Source organism: Saccopteryx leptura, chromosome 2 (genome assembly GCF_036850995.1).
Source record: "Saccopteryx leptura isolate mSacLep1 chromosome 2, mSacLep1_pri_phased_curated, whole genome shotgun sequence".
NCBI lineage: Eukaryota > Metazoa > Chordata > Mammalia > Chiroptera > Emballonuridae > Saccopteryx > Saccopteryx leptura.
Genome location: NC_089504.1, coordinates 24288160 through 24313885, shown reverse-complemented (window position 1 = coordinate 24313885; position 25726 = coordinate 24288160). Strand labels below are relative to the sequence as shown.

The 25726-nt window shown below is 42.8% G+C and overlaps 1 protein-coding gene across 2 annotated transcripts; it reads right to left on the bottom strand.

Moving 5' to 3' along the window:
• Nucleotides 1-354: 354 nt before the first annotated feature.
• On the bottom strand, nucleotides 355-24155 carry TXNDC8 (thioredoxin domain containing 8). 2 transcript variants are annotated; one of them, XM_066365627.1, is made up of 6 exons: nucleotides 24132-24155; nucleotides 18979-19083; nucleotides 13268-13327; nucleotides 12898-12963; nucleotides 1352-1417; nucleotides 355-417 (listed from the first exon to the last, which is right to left on the bottom strand). In XM_066365627.1, the coding sequence occupies exons 1-6, from the start codon at nucleotides 24153-24155 to the stop codon at nucleotides 355-357; spliced, it is 384 nt and encodes a 127-aa protein (XP_066221724.1). The 2 variants fall into 2 exon arrangements, with proteins under 2 accessions (XP_066221724.1, XP_066221725.1); XM_066365628.1 differs by lacking the exon at nucleotides 1352-1417.
• Between the last annotated feature and the right edge of the window lie 1571 nt (nucleotides 24156-25726).

Below are 25726 nucleotides of genomic sequence, written 5' to 3'. Positions count from 1 at the left end.
TTTCCAGATCACTGCGAAAAACTCCATCTTTGGTGACCTCTGGGAAACCTTCTCGATGACCTGGCATTATCGAATAGCCGTGCAGCGTCTCTGTTGTGAGGTCATAAAAATACTGCCTCAAGAATGTGCTCAGAGTAAACGGAAAGGGCACTTTAGAGAGCAGGAATGACACAATCGCTGCTAGCTCAATACTTTGAAGCGGTTTTGCAGCGAGGATGCAATGTGAAATTCAGCCTGTAAAGCATTAGGAGAGAGACCGGTGGAACATGACAGTATTTGGTGGAAATAAAAACACGAACGCTTTGTTGTGGGCTTTTAGAATGCTGCCAGTGTATTTTTGTTCTGGAGATCAGCTTACATTAGCTCTTGAATCTTTGCTTCTAATTTTTTAGCATCAGCGCCACAAATTTCAAAAATCTGTTCACAAATACACAAAGGTGAAAAATATTGATTGGTTCACACATTGCAAAGATGTTGAAGCTTTGAGGAGTTTTGCTTCTCCTCATAAAATTAACCTCTACTCATTTTTATCATCTACAAGATCCTTCATCTATAAATATACATTAAACACATTAAACTCATGATGTCTTGTTTGGCACCTTTTCAAAATGGTTTGTGCTAGTGTTTTGCCAAATTTATATAATTCTGCATAATATTCCTCTAAACAAAGATCTAGAACATATAATGTTGTTGAAAATGAGGAAACCTAGTCATTGAAGTGTGTGAGCATTTACCCATTGGTATTAAGGACTTGTTAACTCATCTACGTGATTTCCTGAGGTCAAATGGCTTGTGATTTCCCATTCCCTGATGTTTGCCCAGGTAACAGTATTGCAATCAATTGCTTCTAAGCAGCACATTCCCTCCCCACCAATTCTCACGTCTCTGAATCAGGAGATAGTCCACAGCGGACAGGGTGTTTTATCTGAAACATGTTTCAGCAGTATATAAAATAATGGTGCATCTGTCAGTGAGCATCTCATATTTGATGAAACAGAAAAGTTAAAGACCTTATTATCCGTTATCACTTTAGTACCAATTGCCTGAGGTAGTTGGAGAGAAGGATCAGTGTGGGTGGGTAAACTGAGGCTGGGGTTGGCTGAAGATTTCAGTTTCCAGCGAGGGAGATTTCAGCAGCCAAAATAAGGTGTCTGGACTTTGGGGCAGGGGTTGGAGAAGTTTAGAACTGACTTCAAAGCTCCGTGTGCAGCAGAGAGGAAACTATCCCCAGATCTAATGTGCCTGCCTCCCCAGCGTTCAGTCCGGCGCTGCCTGTGGGCATCATGGTTCACCGCGTTCCTTTAAAGGAAACCCCTGTCTTGTGACTCTGCCTTGATCCCGTTTCACTTACCGGCTCGCTCACGGATCCACTTCTACAGCAGCAAATTGCTCTTTTGAGTCTTGAGAATAGGGTTACCTGAGTGTGGGCGCAGAATTTCATGGTTTATCTGGGTTGTCTGGTGTGTAGCCATCTCCTCTATAAAATGTTCCCTTGGCCTAGGCCACAGGGGAGGAGGGTGTCAGGAAGGGTCTGCGAGAATCTCTCTTCCCTAAGAGTCAGGAGGCTGCTGGCTGGTGGCTCTAGGCAGGAAGAGTTCCACAATCCTCTGAGGCCAGAGCAGGTACCCAGACAAGAAATCCTGGCAAGAACACGTGCAGGGCTTGGCCACCGGAATGACCAAACTTGCCAGGGAGCAGAAAAAGGTACTAAGCTTAGCTCAGTGACCGGAGTGCTAAGTCCACTGGCAGGACGCCAGGGACCGCGGTGAGGCAGCGTGCTCCGGAAGGCTGGAAGTTGAGAGAGAGGGGAAGGCCTTTTCAATTCCTATTCCCTGGGAGGCAGCCGGTTCATCCTCTGCACCACTGCTGCGGCGGAATGCAGGGTCTGACATTTGAGGCCCCACCACAGTCTCATTCTGTCTATGTTTCTCATAGCACTTGGAAGGTAGGTGTCGCTGTGTCTGCAGTGGTACTATGTCTGTGGTCCTTCTCTAGTGGCTTCTGTCCTAGATCCTTAGCCTCTACTCTTCTGCTTCAGGAGTAGCCTGATTCAAGTGAAGGCACATGTAACAGCTGGGCAGAAGAGAGATGCTGGCAAGGAAGGGATGGAAAGTCCCCAGGTGTGTCTGTTCCCCATGACCACCACCATGTAATTCTAGACAGCCCCCTGGACCCCCAGTGGTCCCTCAGGAGATAGTTTTGATATCTCTATGGGAATAACTCCAGTAGCTCTGACTATGCCTGCTTATTTTAGGATCCCCTTCCCCCACCACCGCCAACAGGCACTGTAGAGCCAAAGAGCATTTGGGGCACCTACAGAAAGAAGGGTTTCCCTTTTTGGAGGAGACTGCCCCTCATGCAGGGATGGCACAGGCTCTGGGGTGGGGGAGGGGCTCTGAAACAGGAGAGCACAGCCCTGAAGGAATATTTCCAGAAAGGGATGATTTCCATGACCATGGAGTTACGACAGGCCTATGCTGTGACACCAGGAGGGCCACCAAGGGCAGCCAGAAGCTACAGGTAGTAAGAGCCTTGGCCACTGTGAAATTCGACTTCTCTTTCTTCCATATAGATTGAACCGAGTACGGACAGCATCACCCACCCTGTTACCTCAACCAGGAAACCACGGCCGCAATAAAAAGAATCATACACTCTCAGGCAATTGCACAAATTCTAAGCATACGGTTTGGAGAATTATTACAAAAGAGAGAACATCTGCACAACCATATCCAGACCAAGATACAGCGCTTTAGCAGCCCGGCACCTCCCTCCAATCATTGCTCTGTGCCCAAAGGCAACCATTAATCTGGGCTTTTCATCCTCAATTAGTTCAGTCTGTTCTTGAACTTCTAGAAATAGAATTCTACATTATGTATTCTTCTGTGCCTGGCTTCGCTCACTTAACGTGATGATATTTATCTGTATAAGTGGCAGTACATTCATTTTTCAGTGATTTAAAAAAAAAATTATTTCCTTGCATGACTAGAACACAATTTATCCCTTTAGGCTAAGAACAGTCATGCTGCCGGGAACATACTTTTCTCCATCTTGGCAGGGATGTCTTTGGGGACAAATGAGCACTCATTTCTGTGGGGGTTCCGTTGTGTCCCTGAAAGTGGGATTCCTGAGTTCAGCTCTTAGCAGGAGATGCCCTACAGGTTTTCAATGTGATTGTATCAGTTCACACTCTGCCAGCAGAAGACAGTGTCCTGGTCGCTCCACGTGCTCAGCAGCGCTGGGTTCGGCCAATCTCTTTCATGTTAGCCATTCCGGTGGCTTTAGGTGGGGTTAAATTTGTCACTGAACTCCATGGATTTTTAACTCATCCACTTTCACTTACACTTTAGCAACAGCTTATAATTGTTTCTCTGTCTCCAGTCTTATGTCTCTTAACCACCTTCCAACCCCCCTTTAATTAACATAGTTTCTTTTTAAAGGGTGGGGGATTTGTTTTCTTTTGTTTTTAATTTTATTTATTGACTTTAGAGAGAGAGGAAAGGAGAGAGAGAGAGAGAGAGACATCAATCTGTTCCTGTATGTGTCCTGACCAGGGATCGAACCAGCAACCTTTGCTTATCAAGATGATGATCTAACCAACTGAGCTATCTGGCCAGGGCCCTTCTCTCCTTTGAGGCCCAAAAAACAATTCCAGTTATACTGTCCTTCTCTGCAAAATTTTTCAATGTTTCTCCATCATCATCGAATCTGAGCTTCTTACACAGATTCCTTGATTTTGTCTGGTCTACATTGAATGTTCTCCCTGCTGTGAACTATGAACTGTAGCAACACATTCTAGAAGAATTCATTTAACATATACTTAGCTGACCTGTGGTGGTGCAGTGGGTAAAGTGTCAACCTGGAAACGCTGAGGTTGCCAGTTCAAAGCCCTGGGCTTGCCTGGTCAAGGCACATATGGGAGTTGATGCTTCCAGCTCCTCCCCCCTTCTCTCTCTCTGTCTCTCTCTCCTCTCTAAAAATGAATAAATAAATAAAAAATTTAACATATACTTAGTCAGTAACTACTACAAGTCAGACAAAACAGACAAAAAAAAATCCCCTTGTGAAGCTCAGATTCTAGTGATTATTTAGTAATTTTATATTATTGTTATATTATTATCAAACAATTCCTGACATATACCCATACTCTCTTAGAAGTCTCTGTTTCTTCCCATCTTTTTCACTTGTGAATCCTAGCCATCCTTCAAGATTTAAGTCACGAAGTCTGCCCTGAAGTCTCTCTACCTGTGATCTCAAAGTACCCTGTCCACTCTGCTATTAAAGAGATGATTTTGTTATTTTTCTTCCCCATTATTCCAAGGATGGGAACTGTATCTTATTGTTTTCCTCCATACTTTTAATATCTAGCCCAGAACCTTACACCCACGTGCTTGATTCATGGTTTTGGGCTAATAGTGAGTTCAGCAAAGTGGATTTCTGGCACTGAAGTACAGGTCTGAGACTCCAGGTAGTGCTAAGTTTCAGGTACTAAAAGGTACACATTTCTCATGCTGTGAACTCATCTTATTGTTTTTCTGTCCAGTTTGCCAAAGGTAAATGTTGTATTTGTGCCTCCTTGTCTAGCATGGGCTTTCCACACAGGAGCTAAATGAATACAGTTAATGAAGGAGGAGCAGCTTACTGATAGCTTATTTCATAAGTTGCCTTTTTTTGAAGAGATAATATATGTGTAAAGCCAGTTGCCGTGGCTACCATCACAGCTGCCTGGCCAATGCAGGTTCAGGTTTGATTTGGACAGATGGTAATGAAACAATGGAGCCAAGAACTAGTGGGCCATTACCTTTAATCCTAGCTCGCACCAAGCGGGCAAGAAAATATAAACAGTAGGAAAACACTTCCCTTTCCATTCAGGGCTCCCAAAGCCACTGACTCATCCAAGTATTCCTAGAATCCAAGGTTTCTAGCTCACCAGCCTTATTCACCTCTGTTCCCCATCTCCTTCTCTCTGCACAAACTTTGCACAAACTGGCTTCTCCTTCAGCCCTCCACTATCTTGGCTGCCTCTCCTTGCAATGCTAATTTCAGGAACCGAGAGAGAGAGCCCCTTGTCTCCTTTATTTTATAGTGTAGAAATTAAAGCCTTTAAGCCAGTATACAAATAAGGAAGTCTCTGATACAAAGCCATTTAATCTGAGGCATAAATGGGATTCCTCATGCACCACCCCACATCATGCAACAGTCAAGGGTGTAGAGAAAAGCTTAGTGTTGAGATCTTAGTATTAAAAGGGTGGGAAAGGCTTAGTCTTAAAACTAAGTTAGGCTATAAGGACCCTGCCTGCTCACAGCCTGTCCCCCACACTCAATGCAAACTATAAGCAAGCAAACATATACATCCTATTTGCAAACTTATTTGACTCACGATATGCAAGGCAACTAACATATTTTTTCTGCTCAAAATGTTCTTTCATTTTAACCTGAATGTTTGGCTGTGTCCCTCAAAGACACACTCTGCTCTGAGGCATTAGGGGGCAGTGTTTACTCCTCTCTCCTCCATTTCCATGGACCGCCGGCACTCTAGCAATGACAGCTAATGACATTTATATGCCCTGGTTCACAGAGATCGCTGAGATATGGGGTGGCTGCCTATGCGTAACTGAACACCCATGTCCAACAGGCATTAAAAGAAACTTTCACTTGGACATTTTTGAATATACACAACAACAGATTAATGAAGCAAACTTTCTCGTTTACCCATCATCATTCAGCTGCAACCAGTGAGGCAGTTTTTCTGTGTTGTTTTAATGCCAAAGATATTAAATCCTCAACACAACATCTATTACTGTTACTGGGGAAATGTGAAGAGGCTGGAGCCAGTGATCCCTTCCTAACGAATGCACTTCTGAGAGTCTGCATTAGGGACGCTGGCTAATGACGCACTCACAGAATAATTACAATAAAATGCCTTGGCCACCTGATACGCAAGGTGGTTGCGTGAATACTGCAGTTACATTCGGACCAGCTGTATGAAAGCTCCAACACTTTTCAGATATCTATACTGAGTTAAAAACAATGACAATGACAACACCATTCTCAAAGTAACAGCAATGATAACAATACAAACATAAAAGCCCGAACAACCACCCAACATAAGACATCTTTGGTGGGGGTAGGTAGCTGTAGAAATGTTTGTATGTACAATTCTGTAATTTGTAATAGTATAATGGTTTTATTCTTTATGAAGGGTTTATCCACTCAGGTGATAAGTCTTATTAGTAAGGTGGGAAGGATATGTCTAACGAGAGAACTGTTAAAAGTATCTTACCCTTCTATTGAAAGGTGGCCAGTGTTCATTACTGTTAGTTCCTATCTTGCTCTTTCTCTGACTCCACCCAGGCCCATTCCTTTCCTAGAACCCTCTGCATCACACTGCAGGTGTTAGCACACTTCCCCTTACACTTTCACAACCCCCTGGCACATGTAAACAGCCAGTTAGGGTTTCTGGAGTTGAGCCAAAGCAAACCAAGAAGTCAGGCCTCCTTGAAATAGTCTGCTTCCAATAGCTTGAATTTACATAGATGTGAATTGAAGCACAGAGCATGTTGAAGCAATCTATTATCTAGTTTTTCTCTAATCTATAAAAGTTGGCCTTTTCCTCAACTTATTCCAAGAGTCAGATTTCAGTAAATTACCCACTGATTTTCCTTTTGTTGTAGCAGATTTCAAAACTCTGCCTACATACGTTGCTTTGAGCGCTGGTGGCATAAATAATGACTAACGTACTTAGTCATTGTTTTGACTTAGTTTGTTGACTGACAAACTTTTCTGTAAAGGGGCTGATAATACCTATTTTAGGCTTTGCAGGCCACACGGTCTCTGTCGAAACCACTCAAATCTGTCACTATAGTGAGGAAGTAGCCATAGACAACATTTAAATAATGGATATGGCTGTGTTCCAGTGACACTTTATTTACAAAAACTAGGAGAGGATTAGATTTAGTTTGGGGGCTGTAGTTTGCCAACCCTTATTCTATGCCATTAGCCCAAGCTGTTGAGGACACACAGGAAGCTGCCCGAGAGCCAGTCACTCAGTACAATGTGGCTTTCTCTTGAAGGGAAAAGGGGGCACGAGTCTAACATGGGACTTCATGGTAAGCCACACTGGAATAGGAAAAGTATCTTTAGACTCTGGCCGGAGGGGATATCATTCTGCCCATTACTGGAAGTATGGGATGGGCGTATGAATGGGTTTTTTTTGTTTGTCCCCCCCTCCCCCCATATGAATGGTTTCAGAGCCTTTTCTTCAATGGCACACGCTCCTGTTCTCAGGTTTCCCCTGGAAAATCGAAATCCTAGAAAAATAGGCTTGTTTGTCCTGTCCCCCCCCCCCCCACATCCCTTCAAGTTCAGAGTCGAGCTTGTTAGTTAAGCCTAGACGAAGCAAGAGTTCACGTCTACCTTCTCCCTTTTGGGGGTGTTCTGCTAAGGGGACAGGTCCTCTCTCCTCCCATGGCTCTTCTGAAAAGCACACCTGAAGCAGGCCTCAGGTCTGTCTTCTAGCGACAGGCCTGGAAGGCTATCGCCCTCTGACCTTACTTTTGGGGATCCATAGTGGTGAGAGGCAGCAATATCTCCTTCACCTGGTAGACAAGTTTCTCTTCTGTTGCCCCAAGTCCTCCCACAGGTGGATCACATCAAGGTCTAGGTTTCAAGAAATAGTAAGATGTCTATTGATGTAGGTCCAAGCCATGGCCTTCAATTAGTGCAATTTGGCAGTACTGTTACATACAACAAAGGTGACGTTTGATTTTCCACATGACTCCGTGGAAGAAAGGAGTTAACACAGCAGATCTGGTAGCTTACTCCTTGCAAGAGTGTCGCCAAGAGCCCCACAGTAGAACGCTCGCCGGCCCCCAGGAAATTTGGTCCTCTGAGTTCTTTGTGTGAGTGATGGATGGTTTTATTATTCACACCTGGAGTGGAGGACCATGACACACTGGCTTGTCACGTTGCTTTGTGTAAACATCAGCATTGATGATGGGCACCTGGTTTCGTTTTTGGAGTCCTGAGTTTCCACTCTCATGGCTAGTTGTGTAGCAATGGTTGCCTAGCATGATATGTCTATGTGACCAGTTCCTACCTAAAGTCCTCAGAACCTGATACTTTGAAGAGCATTTCTAAGATAAAGACATTCTGCACAAGTCCCTAAAGTTCATTGCTAGAGGGAGCGCTCCTGTGTGTCCTCGGACAAGAAAGAGCATCAGAAGTCTGTGCTGGACCTTCTGGACTCCATCAATGCATATCTTTTGCCTGCTCTGTTAACTCTGTACTCTTTGCTGTGATAAACCTTAGGTATGAATACAACCTGCTACCAAACTTGTCTTTCCGGAGAATCACCCAATGAAATACTCCAATTTTGAAATTTAAAATTCAGAGAAGAATGGGGCAGGGACTAGGGTGCAAAATATAAGGGGTGCCAGAAACTCAGGATTCAAGATAAATAATATTTTTAACAAACACTTTTAAAAGTATTAAAAATTAATGCAAAAACCCACGATAAACAAAACATCAAAAATTCAAGTAAAGGCAGGATTCCACTCCATACCTGCAATATTCTGCTTCCCTTGCCTCACCCTGACTCCTTCCCTGGAGAAAAGAGGTACACAAGCTGTCACTGCCTTTCCGCTGCTAAAGCCAAGAGCAGCACCTGTGGCACTATTGCCAAAGGATGCTAAAGGGCGAAAAATAGTAGCGGCACTTCTCTGCCTTTCCCTCCATCTCATTCAGCTCTTGCCTCCTCTGGACAGTTGACCTTTGCCAAGGTATCATATCCCTATGGGGCCGATAGTTACCCTTTTAGGGATCTGCACACTTTGGAACCCTGAAGGCCACGTGAGAATTTTCTTTTTCCTCCTTCTCATGCAAAACCCTTTCATGTATAAAACAATCCTTAACAGGTTGGCTGTCATTGGGTAGGTAACTCCTCAATGCTAAGATGACTTAGCTTACATAGATATTGTAGTTATTCAAAGAGCCTTAGAGATTTCTCATGACATTTATTTCTAAATTTCTATTTATTTCTAAGTTTGCAGGAAGAGAAGTGCACAGGTCGATCCTGGGGCTCTGTTAGAGGTATACACCAAGTCCAGTGCTAGGGCCCCTTATATACATTTTCATGACAGCTGTTCAAACATAATAGAGTCCCTATTTCACACAGCAGGAAACTGAGCCCCCAGGTCATTAAAGCACATTCCCAAAATCACCCACTAATAAGAGACAGAACAGGGGTCCAACCTACACCTATCTGACTGCTGAGATGACAGAAATTAGCTGCAGACACTCTTTTTAGAGGGTGGGTCAAGCATTATTTTTTATGAACTTGAACCATGAGCATTTGGGAGGGTGATTTTCCAGGGACTACCATCCTCCTCATTTACTATTGTGTCACCTCTTGACCTTGCCCGACTCTTGAGGAAACCGAGTTTGTGAGCCCTGCTTCCAACACTGTCCTCTGTTTAGCCCACAGTGTTGCTCCTACTTGGAATTCTTTTTACCTATGTACCTTTGTCAGTGAGGGTATTGTCAGGAATGACTTCCATGACCTCAGCAAGAGTCCAGTGCTTCACAAGCAAAAAGGCAAAAGTTTCCTCCCACTTAACATGAAAGCTCAGTTCTTCTTTTGAATTATTCATTTGTGAGTAATTTACTTCTTTGCATCTATGTGCCCTTATCCCATCACTCTGACGAGAAGACTGAACTGCATTATATTCTATCAAGGAATGAAAGGTGGGGGCCAACAGCGGTCAGTAGCTCATATTTGAGCAGTTGGTCAAGACTTGCTAAGCTGTGTCACTCTACCTTCCCCTACTCACCAAAGTTAGTAACCAAGGGGATCTACGGATCGGCTTCGGAGGCTCGTCAAATACCCCAGTATTATGTGCACATTTTAGTTCGTGTGCATACGTGCATTTTACTGAAGATAATTTATAGTCTTTTTTGGCTTTTAAGAGAGTCTTATATAAGCCAAATTTATGAAATACTTATAACAGAACATAGTATAAAATTCTGGGTACAAAAACCAGCCAAGGTTTTGGATGCCCCACCTGGAAGATACCACAGGAATGCACTTAAAAAAAAAAAAAAAGAAACCACAATTAATCTTCCTGGAACATGATGTGATGTCTCAGATGAAAACACTAAGGAAGACAGCAGGAAAGAACAAATCCACCTTACTTATCACCTGTCAATTGGCTTTGTCTGTCTTGTGCCCTAAAACTGTGAAATAATGACAGCTGTTGTTTACAGTGCATCCCTGCCAGATGTTTATCCAACCTCTGGATGAAAACATCCGGCACCAAGGAATGCCCATTGTACATGATGGCCCTAGGTCATTGTCATTAGCTTAATTTTTTTTAGTTTTTTAATGTTTCCATTTGTTTAATATCTTGAATATATTTAAAATGAGTGAGAATTGAGAGCAAGGCAGAATACCAAAATCACGATAGGATGATGCTTTCTGGGGGTGGTAGTTAGGGAATCCGGAAACCGGCTACGGCAGGCTGTAGTATTTGAATAACGGAGGTAATCCTGAGATTCTTTTTTTTTTTTTTTTTTTGTATTTTTCTGAAGCTAGAAACGGGGAGAGACAGTCAGACAGACTCCCGCATGTGCCTCACCGGGATCCACCCGGCACGCCCACCAGGGGGCGACGCTCTGCCCACCAGGGGGCAATGCTCTGCCCCTCCGGGGCGTCACTCTGCCGCAACCAGAGCCACTCTAGCGCCTGGGGCAGAGGCCAAGGAGCCATCCCCAGCGCCCGGGCCATCTTTGCTCCAATGGAGCCTCGGTTGCAGGAGGGGAAGAGAGAGACAGAGAGGAAGGAGAGGGGGAGGGGTGGAGAAGCAGATGGGCGCTTCTCCTATGTGCCCTGGCCGGGAATCGAACCCGGGACTTCTGCACGCCAGGCCGACGCTCTACCACTGAGCCAACCGACCAGGGCCTAATCCTGAGATTCTTGGCAGCAATGAAAAAAGAGAAACCCAAGGGATCCCTGAAGTCTTCTAATTGGATGCAAAGGAGCTGATCATATTTTCAAGGGATGCAAACATTCTCCAAAGACTGTATTCAAAGAGGAATTACCAGAAGGAAGGCTTTTTGTACAACATACATTTAAAAAGGGCTAATGCAGAGTGGCTCTTTGCCAGTGAATGAAGGGCTGGAGCAGAACAGAAAGAATTCAGCCAGGATGCAGAGGATGGAATGGATTTAGAAAGGAGAAAGCATCCTCATTTCTGAGAAAGAAAAGGAGAAGACAGTATAAGCTGACACAAAGAATTTGACATGTAGGTGGGGGAGGTTGAGGGAGCATATATTAAATAACTTCAGTTTTCAAGGGAAATCTCAAGAGAGGACATAGTTCAGCTTATTTGGGGGAAATATTATTTAAATCTATTGCACCAATGCTATTACAGTAAATACATACAAACAGGAGCTGAATATAAAATTCTACAGCTGGCATGGCATACAACAAAATGCTTTCATTCTTTATCTTGCAGACAATCTTGACAAAGTTTGAGCATGCTGTTTTTTACTTTACATATATTCTTTTTTTTTTTTTTTTTTACAGAGTCAGAGAGTGAGTCAGAGGGAGGGATAGACAGGGACAGACAGACAGGAACGGAGAGAGATGAGAAGCAGCAATCATTAGTTTTTCATTGCACATTGCAACACCTTAGTTGTTCATTGATTGCTTTCTCATATGTGCCTTGACCGTGGGCCTTCAGCAGACTGAGTAACCCCTTGCTGGACCCAATGACCTTGGGTTCAAGCTGGTGGGCTTTTGCTCAAACCAGATGAGCCCTCGCTCAAGCTGGCGACCTCGGGGTCTCGAACCTGGGTCCTCTGCATCCCAGTCCAACGCTCTATCCACTGCGCCACCACCTGGTCAGGCTACTTTACATATATTCTTCATAACACTTTTTAATTGCATACTATTTCATAGAGTAGATATATTATAAATCACTTAGCCATTCTACTAAGAAAGGGCATTTCGCTCCCTCACATATTTTATTAGAAATAATGCTATAATTGCTATACACTTAGCTGTTTATTTTTCCTTGAGTTTATTTCTGAAGCAAAAGTTCCCAAGAATGGAATAATTGTGCGGAAGGGAATGAAATGTTCTTTTAACAGTGTTGCAAAGTCACCTTTCATAAGGTACGCACAATTGTCAATGCTCTCGGCCGTATATGTTTCTATTGAAATTACTGGTTTCGTCACACATCAAGTACTTCAACATTCCACTCCATTAATACCTTCACAGTAATAACTATCATAACATACCGAGCACTTACTCTGTGTCAGGATGTGTCTAAAAATTTTAGCCATGTGAATTCATTTAATTCTCACAACCACTGCATGAGAGGAAAAACTTATTATGACCCCTGTCTTCACAGACAGGGAACTTAAGATCCAAAAAGGTTGTTAAGTCAATTGGCAGAAAGTGGTCGATCTGGTATTTGAACCATGGAAATCTCAATCCAGAATGGTCGACCACAAGGCTATATGGCCTCGTGATCATTTTTGGTCAACGTTTCCCCAAGTGTTGTTGTTAAACGCTTGTATGCATTTATATGAGAATTTCTTCATGTCCCCCCCTTTTTTGGGGGGTAAGATTCTTTTTGAATGGTTCTGCCCCAGGGGCATATTTCTTATGGATTTGGACCTCAGATGGTCTGAATGCAATTTATTAAAATTCATGCATTTTCTAACTCCTTGCCAATACGTAAAGTTCAGAAATTAAGAAGTACATTGCTCAGTATTAAAAATAAATGCAGTTGTTTCATCCATCCAGGATATGCTAGTCTTTTTATTTTTATTTTTTTTTAACTCTAATGGTTCTATAATCTATTTTCAGCCTTGCCAGTTATCATGAAAACATACCTTTTGGGCTTGCTTGAACAGCTGAAATGTGGGTATTATTTTGATCCGACAAACTTCAGCCAACTCCTGGGAGGGAAAAGGGCACAAAGTCACAATGTTGGTGTCCTCTCTCTGTACCATGGGTGGAACTTGATGACTCCTCAGGGGGTGTGTCTGCGAGCTCAGGGACAGCCTGCACTTTACAGGTTCTCCTGCCCCGAACTTCTCTGTCAGGGCCTCAGAGCTTTGAGGGTGTTCATGGGCGAATTTTTAGCAGTGTATCAGAAAGAATTGTGAAATTCTACTTGACTTTACAATCACTGAGATGGTGCTCTCAGTGATGTGACATTCAGGTTTCACATATCTACATGGAAAGATTTAAGACTCTTACCCTAGAATCGTCGACATCCACAGTAGCAAACATGACATTTTTGTATTTCAGAGACATTGCCTTGAAAAAAGAAAAGAATTCCATTAAGGTTAATTTCTAAATAAAATAATAATAATAATAATAATAATAATAATAATAATAAAGAAAAAGGAAAGAATTAAAATTCCCTATTAGCTTAGTGTTAATATCAAGTTACACACTAGAAGTGTCTTTTGGCAAAACCAAGAAATGAACAGAAAGGTTGTTCAAGACAGCCAAGCATCATTCTAGCCTTCCACTGCTGCCTAGAACTTGAAGCACCAAAAGTCGAATGACAGAGGATGCCAAGGTCAAACAAAGGTCAGTGGCAGAACCAGAGTTTAAAGACCCAAACTGAAGATTAGAGTTTCAAAGTTGAAAAAGGATACAAAGCAAAGAAACAATGACACACACGTGGTGGACCCAGACTTACCCTGTGGGACAGAGGGAGATAGTAGCTTTTTCCTGGGCAGAGAGTATCTTCAGTGGTCTGAAAAATACAGATCTCTGAGCCAAATACTCAAACTCTGCCTTTATTATCCCTTTTTGCCAGGCTTTTTGGGAGGTGGTGCTGGTGCTGGTTGCAAGAGGCTCTTATGGCTGAGGAGACATAAAAATATTTATGCTGACCATTCTAATTGCGTTCTGCTTCCACTGCCTTCCTCTGTGCTGCACTGTGTACCGAAGCTGGATTTTCCAGACCCTTTGCCAGCTGTCTTCCCGTTGGGTTCTGCTAATGGGAAGCATTTGCCGGAAAATGGAAGATGGGAGGCAGGAAGAAACAACCCAGTTTTGTTGCTGTTTTGTTCTGGAAGTATTTTGGGCAGTGGTGGTGATCATGGCATTAATGATGGGTCAGGGGGACAGTGGATGCAGCCGCAGCAATAGCCTGCAAATGTCAGCTCCTGGTGTTTGTTCTTTTTTCCAGATGGCTGTGTTCATACTTTGAGGACACTTAAAAGCATATAGATTTGTTTGTTTTAACATCATATTTCAAGCTTATCCAATGTCCTATTTCCAATGGGACCTCTCTCTGATGGCGGTGTAAGGTACGCTGAGCTTGGCCAAGTGGAGACAATAAGAGATGCAGCTGTCACTGAGGGCTGCTCCCATGGAGAAGGAAGAAGCATGGTGCACATGGGGTGAGTGGGGGACATGTGCACAGTTCTGTTGTAGGGTCCTTGCCAGTTGTTTGTCCATAGATTGTGACTCAAGTGGAAGTTCCTTCTTCAGAGGCTTGTTAAGATGGTGAAGTTGGGGGGAAACTCTGAGATAATAGATATAAAGGACTTTGGAGTTATAGAGTACTTTTCAGATAAAAAAAAGAAAGGTGCTGATTTTGATTGGCAGCATCTCCACACTCGGCAGGAGAATGGTGTCATCCAAGAACTCCTGGCCAGGTGACTTGCACTTCTCAGGTTCAAAGATGCGTGGATGTTCCGCCATAGACGTCGTGGGGATGGGTTTGGCCTACATGGACACCTAGTTCCCAGGATCAGTTCTATTTATAAAGTTTTCAGAGCCTCCTAAGTCTGTCAGGAAATGCACAGGAACATGGCAGTTTCCATTTTTGTGTCAAGTAGTAGCCTGAAGACATGGTACAGATATGGTTCCTTGCTAGGTTGGAGCTCCCTGTGGGTACTGCCTTCCTTGACATCCCCACTCTATCCACCTAGCCCCACTCCTTACCTCAACTCCTCCTTCTGCTCTGTTCTTCCTTATATATAGTCTGTAACTTATATAATCTGTTACCTTTTGGTCACCTATCCTGTTGATCTTAACTCTAAATGTCTCCTGAATTTGATCTTTCATTTTTTTTTTTTCCTCCAGAAACCACCAAATCTCCAAAATTAAGATTGTTGTTCACTTTGGGTTACCTCCAGTCTTTCCAACCCATTCTTTTTTTTTTTTTTCAGAGACAGAGAGAGTGGGAGAGAGGGATAGACAGGGACAGACAGACAGGAACAGAGAGATGAGAAACATCAATCATTAGTTTTTCGTTGCGTGTTGCAACACCTTAGTTGTTCATTGATTGCTTTCTCATATGTGCCTTGACCGCAGGCCTTCAGCAGACCAAGTAACCCCTTGCTCAAGCCAGCGACCTTGGTGAGCTTTTGCTCAAACCAGATGAGCCCACGTTCAAGCTGGCGACCTCGGGGTCTCAAACCTGGGTCCTTGGCATCCCAGTCTGGCGCTCTATCCACTGCGCCACCGCCTGGTCAGACCCAACCCATTCTTGAAAAACACTGCCAAAAGTATTTTCTAAAACTCACGTTCAATCATGGCAAAACCCTTCTTACAATTATTCTGACTGTATGGCGACTTAAGTTATTATATGATATCCTTCTTGATCTGGCCTCAGCTTCCTTTTTGAGGCTCATGTATTGCTACTTCCACTGTGTACATTGTAGCTTAGCCTTGTAGACTACTTGCCTTCCCAGGATCACCCTATGATATTTCTCAACAAATTTGTAATTTGCCTTTTCTAGAAATGATCTTTCTGGGGTTCTATGTCTGGTGATCCTGTCAGCCTGGGGTCAGCAAACTAAGCACTGTAAACCAAAGCCAGCTCTTCTCCTGGTCTCATAAATAAACTTTTATTGCAACACAGATTATCCATTCCTTTGTGTATTGTCATTGGTTGCTTTTGTGCTACAACATTAAAGCTGAGTTGTTATGACAGAGACCATATGGCCTGTAAACCTGAAAATATTTTCTAGTGTTTTACAGAAAAAGTTTCTGGCTCCCTGCATTTACTCACCAAATGGGACTTATTTAAGACTTAAAAGTTTTAAATCACTTCTTAAAAACCACATATTATAATTCACCTTGTTCTTGTTGCAATGTATTCTTTAGCAGAGATGCTATGGGTTGTCAACTTGTAGTTTTTGAGTGTCTAAAACGTCTTGAATTCTTTCTCCTCTTTGAGTAATGGTAGTTTAGCTAGCTAACTTCCACTCCACCTTCCTTTAGAGCCTAGAAAGGAGAAAAGGTGAAGATTCCTTGACTCTCTTGCAGCTAGAGTTCTGGATGAAAATTGGTTTTACTAGTGAGATGCATGCGGGTGAGACAGAAAGTACTTTTAGTTTAGTTTAGTTTTGTTTTTTTATATTCCTGCTAGAAAGAGACTCTGGGAATCGGAAGCTAGTTGTGCCGGAGGGGCTGCAGCTGCCAGACTCAGGGATCCAGTGTCACACGTCAGCTTTCTGGAGGTCCAGGGGCAGCTGTGGTACCAGTAGCTTCCTGATTCTGGTGCTGACTCCCTAACTGCTGCTCTGTTGTTGTTGTCTTTGTTTTCATTTTTGTTTTTGTTTTCTTCAAGTGATCACTCCCATCTTTCTCATTTCTGATTATGGCAAAGTTGGGATCTCTGTTGGTGGGTCCGTGGTGTTCTGAAAGACTTGTTTATGGAGTGCCAGTTCAGAGTCCATTCATCTGGTCTTTCAGTGATTTTATAAACATTAAATTCCTTGTATTAAAATCCCTTTATGTTTAATTTGGTTTCTGTTTCCTGCTTTGATCTCTGATTGATAAAGTGACCTAGAGGAAGTAAAGCCTTTTCTCCAACTTCCTTATGTACTATTAGTTTTTAAAAGTTATGCACACAATACCTGAACACATTCTCTTGCAAAAGTTCAAACAATATAAGAGAAACAAAATGAAACATGAATTTCTCCCATTCATAATCTTTGCTTAATTTTTTACTCCCTTTTACAGGAAAAGAAAAAAACTTGTTTGATATGCATTCTCTGCTCCCTTTTCTCTACATATAATATATCTATATATGTGTATATATATATGCACACATGCAAATATAGTTACATATATGTATATATATGTATGTATCTGTTTTACAAAAATGAAACCATACTACATAAAGTTTCCTATGTAGCTTTTACTTAATACTATGCTGTCTTCAAGACATATGAGTCTACCTGATTCTTTTCCAATAGTACTTCACAGTTCAGATGTACCAAGATTTAGTTAAAAACTACATTTGCATTAGTTGGATTCCAAGAGAAAACAGATGGCACATTCAGATTAGGATAATTTGGAAAGGTTCATCCTCACGGGGCTAACTATAATTAAGAATAAAGTTAAGGTCCTGGCCAGTTGGCTCAGTGGTAGAGCATCGGCCCAGCGTGTGGAAGTCCTGGGTTTGATTCCTGGCCAGGGCACCCAGGAGAAGTGCCCATCTGCTTCTCTCCCCTCCCCTTCCCCTTCTATCTCTCTATTCCTCTCTCTTCTCCTCCCTTAGGCAAGTCTCCATTGGAGCAAAGTTGGCCCAGGCACTGAGGATGGCTCCGTGGCCTCTGCCTCAGGTGCTAAAATGGCTCTGGTTGCAACAGAGCAATGCCCTGGATCGGCAGAGCATCGCCCCCTAGTGGGCGTGCCGGGTGGATCCCAGTTGGGCGCATGCGGGAGTCTGTCTCTCTGCCTCCCTTCCTCTCACTTCAGAAAAATACCAAAAAAAAAAAAAAAAAAAAAAGAATAAAGTTAAGAATGAGTGTAGGAGTGGCTTTGGGAGCCTGGATAGGGCAGCAAAGCTGTTACTTCCCTTCTGGCTCAAAGGTATGAAGAGAGGAGTTACTAAGCCTTAGATTGCATCGCACTTTATGAAATTTGATCAGCTTTGACTCTGTAGCATGTGAGTATAGTTATACTCCTGAACCTGAACTCTGGGGCTTTTCTTAAAGTTTTGAGTGTCAGAATAAAGGGGGCTGTCTGATATTTAAAATATTCCATCTGGACATTATAAGAACTTTAGGCATAGAATGGATGTTCATGCAGCCAATTTCTCTATTTGGATCCAAGTTTATTTTAAATTAAATGTCAAAGATTGTGACAGTGGGTAGAATTAATTCAGGTGGATTCAAGATTTCAAGTCAAAAAAAGCAGAAATATTAAACACCTTGCTGAAAACAAATCAGTCTTTTCAGTGGTGTAGAGAAATCAAAACTTCTTTATATTTGAAGGACTAGATTTCACAATTTGAACTATAAATGTAAAACTTCTGCAGTTAAGGAGAAATAAAAAAAATGCCCTGAAGTTCTTTCTGAAGTTCTTTTTGCACGTTATGCCAAAAATAAATAAATAAAATGGTGACAACTTTGAAATGGGGTGGTACAAAAATTAAATAGATAAAACATAGTACAGACATTAAAATTATACCCTGAAGATCTTACAAAAACTTGAACCTATGTGTATGTGACAAAAGAGCTGAATATAAATACATGACTATTCAAAGTAGAATATTTTATTAAAATACTTTATAAAGTAGGTCAAAGATACAAAAGGAAATACGAGAGACATGATTTATTCTAATAATAAGGTTGAAGGGTTGGGGTAGTTTATTTTTTTTATATGATAGTAAATAATAAGTATCATGTTTATCTGTAAGCTATTCCAGTATTTAGAAGTTCTGGACTCAGGAATTTTGCTAAATGTCATTATTACAAATTATCTTCTTTTGCAAATCTTGATGTCCCTTGCAGAATTTTCCATAGACAAGTAGTCTTACCCTTCTGGTGTGTGTACTAATTAATTTGATCTTGGTATATTACCTTTAAGCTAATCAAAATGTTTCAAAAGCTATGATTCCATAGTGCCAAACTTTAAAGAATTTCTGGGAAAAATATTTGGGGACTTTAAATTCCCGCTAAAGCTGTAAGATAAAGACTGATGATACTTACAAAAAAAACAGGACAAATCCTCTTGCAAGCACCACACCATTTTGCTGAATATTCAACCACTGCAAGTTTGTATCCAGCAGCTTTCAGAAACGTTTGGAATTCATTCTGAGACCAGAACAGAAGAGAGCAAATGTGCAGAATCACTGAAACTTATAAAATTTTGCAAAGAATAAAATGATAGGTGAGTTCTTAAAAACTGTAACTAGGTTCCCCATCTCATTGTTCTCCAGGTGGTCCAATCTTTCCTAAATGTCGCTGAGGTCATATATATTTACCTTTTAAGCACATATGACAATAAATCCCCCATAATGATTGTTTACCTCTGGGGAGAAACTGAGATAGGTCTGTGCGAGATGAGATGTGGGCGGGGAGGGTGAATGGTTGTTCAAGGCGGCATCTAAATTTGATATTTTTAAAAACAAGGACCTAAACATGAACTAGTAGTAAAATTTAAAAGAACTAATCTAACACCTTGAATCACTTGTTTTGTGAGAGAGATCATCACTAAAGCTATCGTCACAACCATATATTTAAAGATTTGACATGCTTCCTGCTGAATGTCTTTTTTTTTTTTTTTTTTACAGAGACAGAGAGAGAGTCAGAGAGAGGGATAAATAGGGACAGACAGACAGGAACGGAGAGATGAAGAGCATCAATCATCAGTTTTTCATTGCGACACCTTAGTTGTTCATTGATTGCTTTCTCATATGTGCCTTGACCACAGGCCTTCAGCAGACCGAGTAACCCCTTGCTCAAGCCAGTGACCTTAGGTCCAAGCTGGTGAGCTTTGCTCAAACCAGATGAGCCCGCGCTCAAGCTGGCGACCTCGGGGTCTTGAACCTGGGTCCTCCATATCCCAGTCCGATGCTCTATCCACTGCGCCACCGCCCAGTCAGGCCTGAATGTCTTAAGTGAACTTTCCATCAGCTGTCCAATCATCTAAGTAAAGTAAGGTTTCCCATCCTGGGACCTCAGGTCACTGTATCTATATCTGCCTACTTAATGAACAGTGCCTACAGGTGCATGGTTTATCTCCCCAACAAGCCCCTACAGAACTCAATCGGATTCATTCCTGCACCTCCATGGACCCTAGCTGGCACATGGTAAGTGGTCATGGGATGATTAGTTAATAAGTGATTTGCTAACATGTGTTCTGGTCAAGATTAATTTTTCTTTTTCTCGCTCGAATTGCAACAGAAGTAACACACTCCTTGCCTGGTATTCTCTCCCTTAATCTTCAAAGTCACCCTATGGAGTGGGCATTGTTAGTATTCTCTCCATTTTACAGATGCAAAAATGGCAAATGATGAATTTCCTGAATTTCCTCATGGTCAGCCAGCTGGTGAGTGGGGTCGTTGGGGTTCCTAACCTAGGCAGCCTGACTTCAGGGCCCATGTTCCTTAACTGCTACACGAAGTCTCTCCTGAGTTCTTTACGTCAATGACTCTCAATCTCCCTCTCACAGGCTCTAATTAGATCATGTGTTCATCCATCCCTGGACCATCATTAAGATTGGTGGATGGGGTCACCAACTGGATTAAGTTGAGCAGGCCCTCCCACTGGAATTAGGGAAGTGCCTGCCTTTATAAATGGCCCACAGCTCTGTACTAGGGGAGTCTTGACATGTATGTTGCCATTTTGGTTTAGTTTCAGGCAAGTAAAATGAACAATTCAAAAAAGATACATTCTGTTCCTTTCCCCAAGTTGTTCTAGCGATTTTCAACTGGCGTACTGCAAGAATTTTTAAAACATGCCATACCTGACTTATTTAGTCAGGGGCACTGACCTCTTTTCCCTTTGATTGTCAAATAAAAAAATGACAGCAGTAGAGCGTCGGCCTGGAGTGTAGAAGTCCAGGGTTCGATTCCCGGCCAGGGCACACAGGAGAAGCGCCCATCTGCTTCTCCACCCCTCCCCCTCTCCTTCCTCTCTGTCTCTCTCTTCCCCTCCGGCAGCAGAGGCTCCATTGGAGCAAAGATGGCCCGGGCGCTGGGGGATGGCTCCTTCGCCTCGGCCCCAGGCGCTAGAGTGGCTCTGGTCGCAGCAGAGTGACGCCCCCAGAGGGGCAGAGCATCGCCCCCTGGTGGGCAGAGCGTCGCCCCCTGGCGGGCGTGCCGGGTGGATCCCGGTCGGGCGCATGCGGGAGTCTGTCTGACTGTCTCTCCCCGTTTCTAGCTTCAGAAAAAAAAAAAAAAAAGAAAGAAAAAAAAAAATGACAGCAGCCAACACAACAATAGCTGTCCAGTGTGAATGAATCAAAATTATACCTATATTTTCTTTTCAGATTGGCAAAAAATATATACTTTTTGGTGCCACAGAATTTAATAATTCGCTTATGTGTGCCACGAGATGAAAAGGTTGAAAATCACCGCTCTACGATATGGGGCAATTACCTTGTTCAAGAGCCGTGCCAAGCCTCTATTTCTCAGTTGCTGCTGAAGTTTTCAGGTGGATGCCATCCTCACAAGTCCCAGCACCCTCCACATCTTAGTGGTTGTCAGGGTGTCTGTAATCCGGCCTAGCTGGACTGAAGAAGTTGACTTGGCTAAGGTGCCTGAAGGAAATATCCCTGTAGTATATACACTGTCACAACAATTAGGGGACATTTTATCGCTACATATTCATTTTGAAATATCCCCTAATTTTTGTGAGCAGTATATATTGAGTCAATGTGCACCCATTGAGGCCTGCTCTATGTCAAGTATGGCACACATGGCTAAGACACAGCTGTGGACAGAAACACAGACAAAACATCCCCAGCCTCCATGGAGCTTATATACTGCTCACAAAAATTAGGGGGTATTTCAAAATGAATATGAAGCGATGAAAAAAAAAAGCATTTGATTTTTTAAAAATTATTAAACAAAAACATCAGAAAAGCAAACAAGTCAAAGAAAGTTTGTTTATGCAAATGAGATGCAAAACCAACATTTATTTCATTGGTGAAAATGCACTCTACAAAAGGCTGAAAGTACTGCGGTATCTGCACGTCCCCTGATCCCCTAATTTTTGTGAGAGTTTTTGGAAGGATAACTGATGGCAAGACCAATAAATAAATCACATAGTGTGTTAGTGATCATTGCTAATAAAGAAAAAAAAGGAGAAAAATAAAGAAAGGATGGAAGCTAGGTTACAACGGCAGTCTAGGTGGCCAAGGTCCACTTCAGTGAGAAGGAGATGTTTAAGTAAAGACACAGAGGAGGCCCTGGACGGTTGGCTCAGTGGTAGAGCATCGGCCTAGCATGTGGAAGTCCCAGGTTCGATTCCTGGGCAGGGCACACAGGAGAAGCGCCCATCTGCTTCTCCACCCCTCCCCCTCTCCTTCCTCTCTGTCTCTCTCTTCCCCTCTCTCAGTCAAGGCTCCATTGGAGCAAAGTTGGTCCGGGCACTGAGGATGGCTCTGTGGCCTCTGCCTCAGGTGCTAGAATGGCTCTGGTTGCATCAGACCAATGGCCCAGATGGGCTGAGCATTGCCTCCTAGTGGGCATGTCGGGTGTATCTTGGTTGGGCACATGCAGGAGTCTGTCTCTCTGCCTCCCCCCTTCTCACTTCAGAAAAATACAAAAAAAAAAAAAAAAAGAAAAGAAAGAAAGAAAAGAAAAGAAAAAAAAGACATGGAGGAGACAACAAGCCTTCAAGAGAAGTCAGAGGGGCAGACGGGAGGGGTTCTTGGGGGATAGCCTATACTGTGAAATTCTGAGAAAAAATTTAAAAGCAGCATTAAAAGCATTTGCAAATGTGTGTTATTTAAAAACATTTGCTTATATCAGTGATTTTCAACCTTTTTTATCCCATGGACACATAAACTAATTACTAAAATTCTACGGTGCACCAAAAAATGTATTTTTTTTTTTACCAGACAAAAAATAGGAATGATTTTGATTCATTCACACTGATGGCTATTGCTGTGTTGGCTGTGGTCATTTTTTAATGTGATGATCTAGGGGAAAGAGGTCAGTGCCCCTGACTGACTAACCAGGTAACTGCATGTTTTAAAAATCCTGCAGCACGCCGGCGTGCCTGGTGTGGCACATCTGTTGAAACCGCTGGCTTATATCAAAGTTCATGGCAACGCTTCCTCTCAATCCAGTCACTCTCATTTTTGTGACCTTATGTCCAACCGCACTTGGGGAAAATGTCAGAAATCTAAACCTGAGGGAGCTGGTAACCTGGCCCGATGTCCCCTCCCTTCCATCCAGCTTCTGGCCCTGCTGTAAAGAAGCCTGGATTCGCTTGACCAGGTGGTGGCGCAGCGGATAGAACATCGGACTGGGATGCAGAGGACCCAAGTTCAAGACCCCGAGGTCGCCAGCTTGAGCGCGGGCTCATCTGGTTTGAGCAAAATCCCATCAGCTTGAACCCAAGGTCACTGGCTCCAGCAAGGGGTTACTCGGTCTGCTGAAGGCCCACGGTCAAGGCACATATGAGAAAGCAACCAATGAACAACTAAGGTGTTGCAACGTGCAATGAAAAACTAATGATTGATGCTTCTCATTTCTCTCCGTTCCTGTCTGTCTGTCCCTGTCTATCCCTCTCTCTGACTCACTCTCTGTCTCTGTAAAAAAAAAAAAGAAGAAGCCTGGATTCGAAAGCCCATTGCACCTCTGGATGATGTAGGACCTCAGCTTCTCTGTTAGAGACAATTTTCTCCTTTATAAATAGAGAACGACCCCTGGCCAGTGTCTGTTTTTAGACTTGCTGTGGTGGTAACATTGAGCAATGGATGCAAATGGGAAAGTGGCTTTATAAAACACCATGGAAGGGATTGTTGATACTCCTCACTATCATTGCTCCTGCCCCACTCCATAGGCCTGTCGGGGGCCGTTGTTTCTTTCCCCAAATAAGAGCAACATGAGGGCTCTTTTGCTTCCATAGAGTGTCTCAGGTACAACTAAGGGAGAAGCTGTGGGATCAGGTACAGAACAGGCTATGTTAGGGGCTGGCGTGGTCCAGCTAGAGTCCGGGCAAGAAGCGAACGCCGGGGAAGAGCACAACCCTTACTTGATCCATTTGTCCCTTGGCGACTCTCTGGATAGTGTCATCTCTCAAGAAACAGCAAGTACAGGATGGAGGAAATAATTCTTAAGGTTGATCAAATTTGTTCTCAGAATGGTCTCTTTTGAAACATTCAATGGAGCCAAAGAAATACTTGCCTCATCTTTAATTATCTGCACCATGATTGACACCTGGGAATTGCTGATGAAATTGGTTCAGTTAACTCCCTGTGCAGCTGTTTCTTACTCATTATAGGATCTTAGCTGGAATATAAGGGAAGCTTCTCTATGACATCATGAAACACAACACCTCAGAACCTGGAACTTTGGCAGACTTGGAGCTAATCTTATTTTTATGCCATGACTATTTGTTGATGAGTAGTTAGCCAAGAATCAGCCAACTGCAGGATTAATAATGTCTATTTCTGACTTCCTAGCACCCATTTTCATTGACCCCTCTCCTTTCCCAGCCCTGCAACCGAGAAATAAGCAAGATATTAGTAAAAAGATGGAGGTTATTTTCATTTAGGATTTTCCAGGGATTATTTTGCAGTTGAGGAAAACACTAATGCCTTAATCTGATAATAGGTTTCCTGCAAATTTAGTTTTATGAGTAACAGAGTCCTTAAACTTTGTTACTTTGCTCTAATTATTTAAGAGGTAAAGAAACCTCACTTTTGTGCACTGGATTGGGCATTGGCAAACATTTTCTGGAGAGGACCCGATAATAGTTGAGGTTTTACAGACCACAGAGCCATCTTTGTTGCACAGTCTTTGTTTTTACAATCTTTTTTTTTTTACCGGTCTTTTTTTTTAAGATTTTTTAAAAAATTTATTCATTTTAGAGAGGAGAGCAAGAGAGAAGGGGGAGGAGCAGGAAGTATCAACTCCCATATGTGCCTTAACTGGGCAAACCCAGGGTTTCGAACCAGGGACCTCAGTGTTCCAGGCTGAGGCTCTATCCACTGCGCCACCACTGGTCAGGCCTATAATCTTTTAAAAACCATCCTTATCTTATAAGAACAGAAGTTCGCCAAACCCTGCATATGATGATCTGTAATTTTTCAAAATCTAGTGTCAGAAAACCCCCCCTAAATATGGCCCTGCCCAAGCTTCTCCAAATCTTCAGAGCAACAAAAACAACAAGAAAGTGAGAAATAGCAGACTTCTGTCTTAAAGCAAAAACAGCAACATCCTTCTTCCTGGATTTTCCATACACCCAGTCAGATCTCCCAGGGAGAGTTCCCTGCCTTTCCTTCCTGTTTGCATTAGAAAAAATACAAAGCATGCCTATTTCTTGTATAACCATCAGCTAGGTTGGTTTTTGTAGCAAATATCTATCAGTCACCTCCCTGCAACCTATCAGTTACCCCCCAAAATACACCACCTTTCCTATAGGCAAATTCATCCCCAATCCATTTTGTAGCAACTAGGCAGTTGGTGGGGATGAATGGAAGCCTAAAACCAGAGTTAGACCCCGATCACCGTAACCCAACCAACAATCCGATCATTAGGCAAGAAAGCAGAAAAGCCAGAGAAAGCCATCCTAGCACTTAGGACATGGTTACTGAAATTTTCTCTCTCCTCGTCTGGGTACAAACAAGGAAACGCAGCTATCAGAGAACATGCGGGAACCCAGTCTGTCTTAAGGCCAGTATTTCAGAAAGCAGTGTGGAGACCGAGATAAAGGAAATCTGGGTCTTTGGTAAGATCTTGATCTACCAGATTAATTTAAGCATTGCCAGAAACTCAGT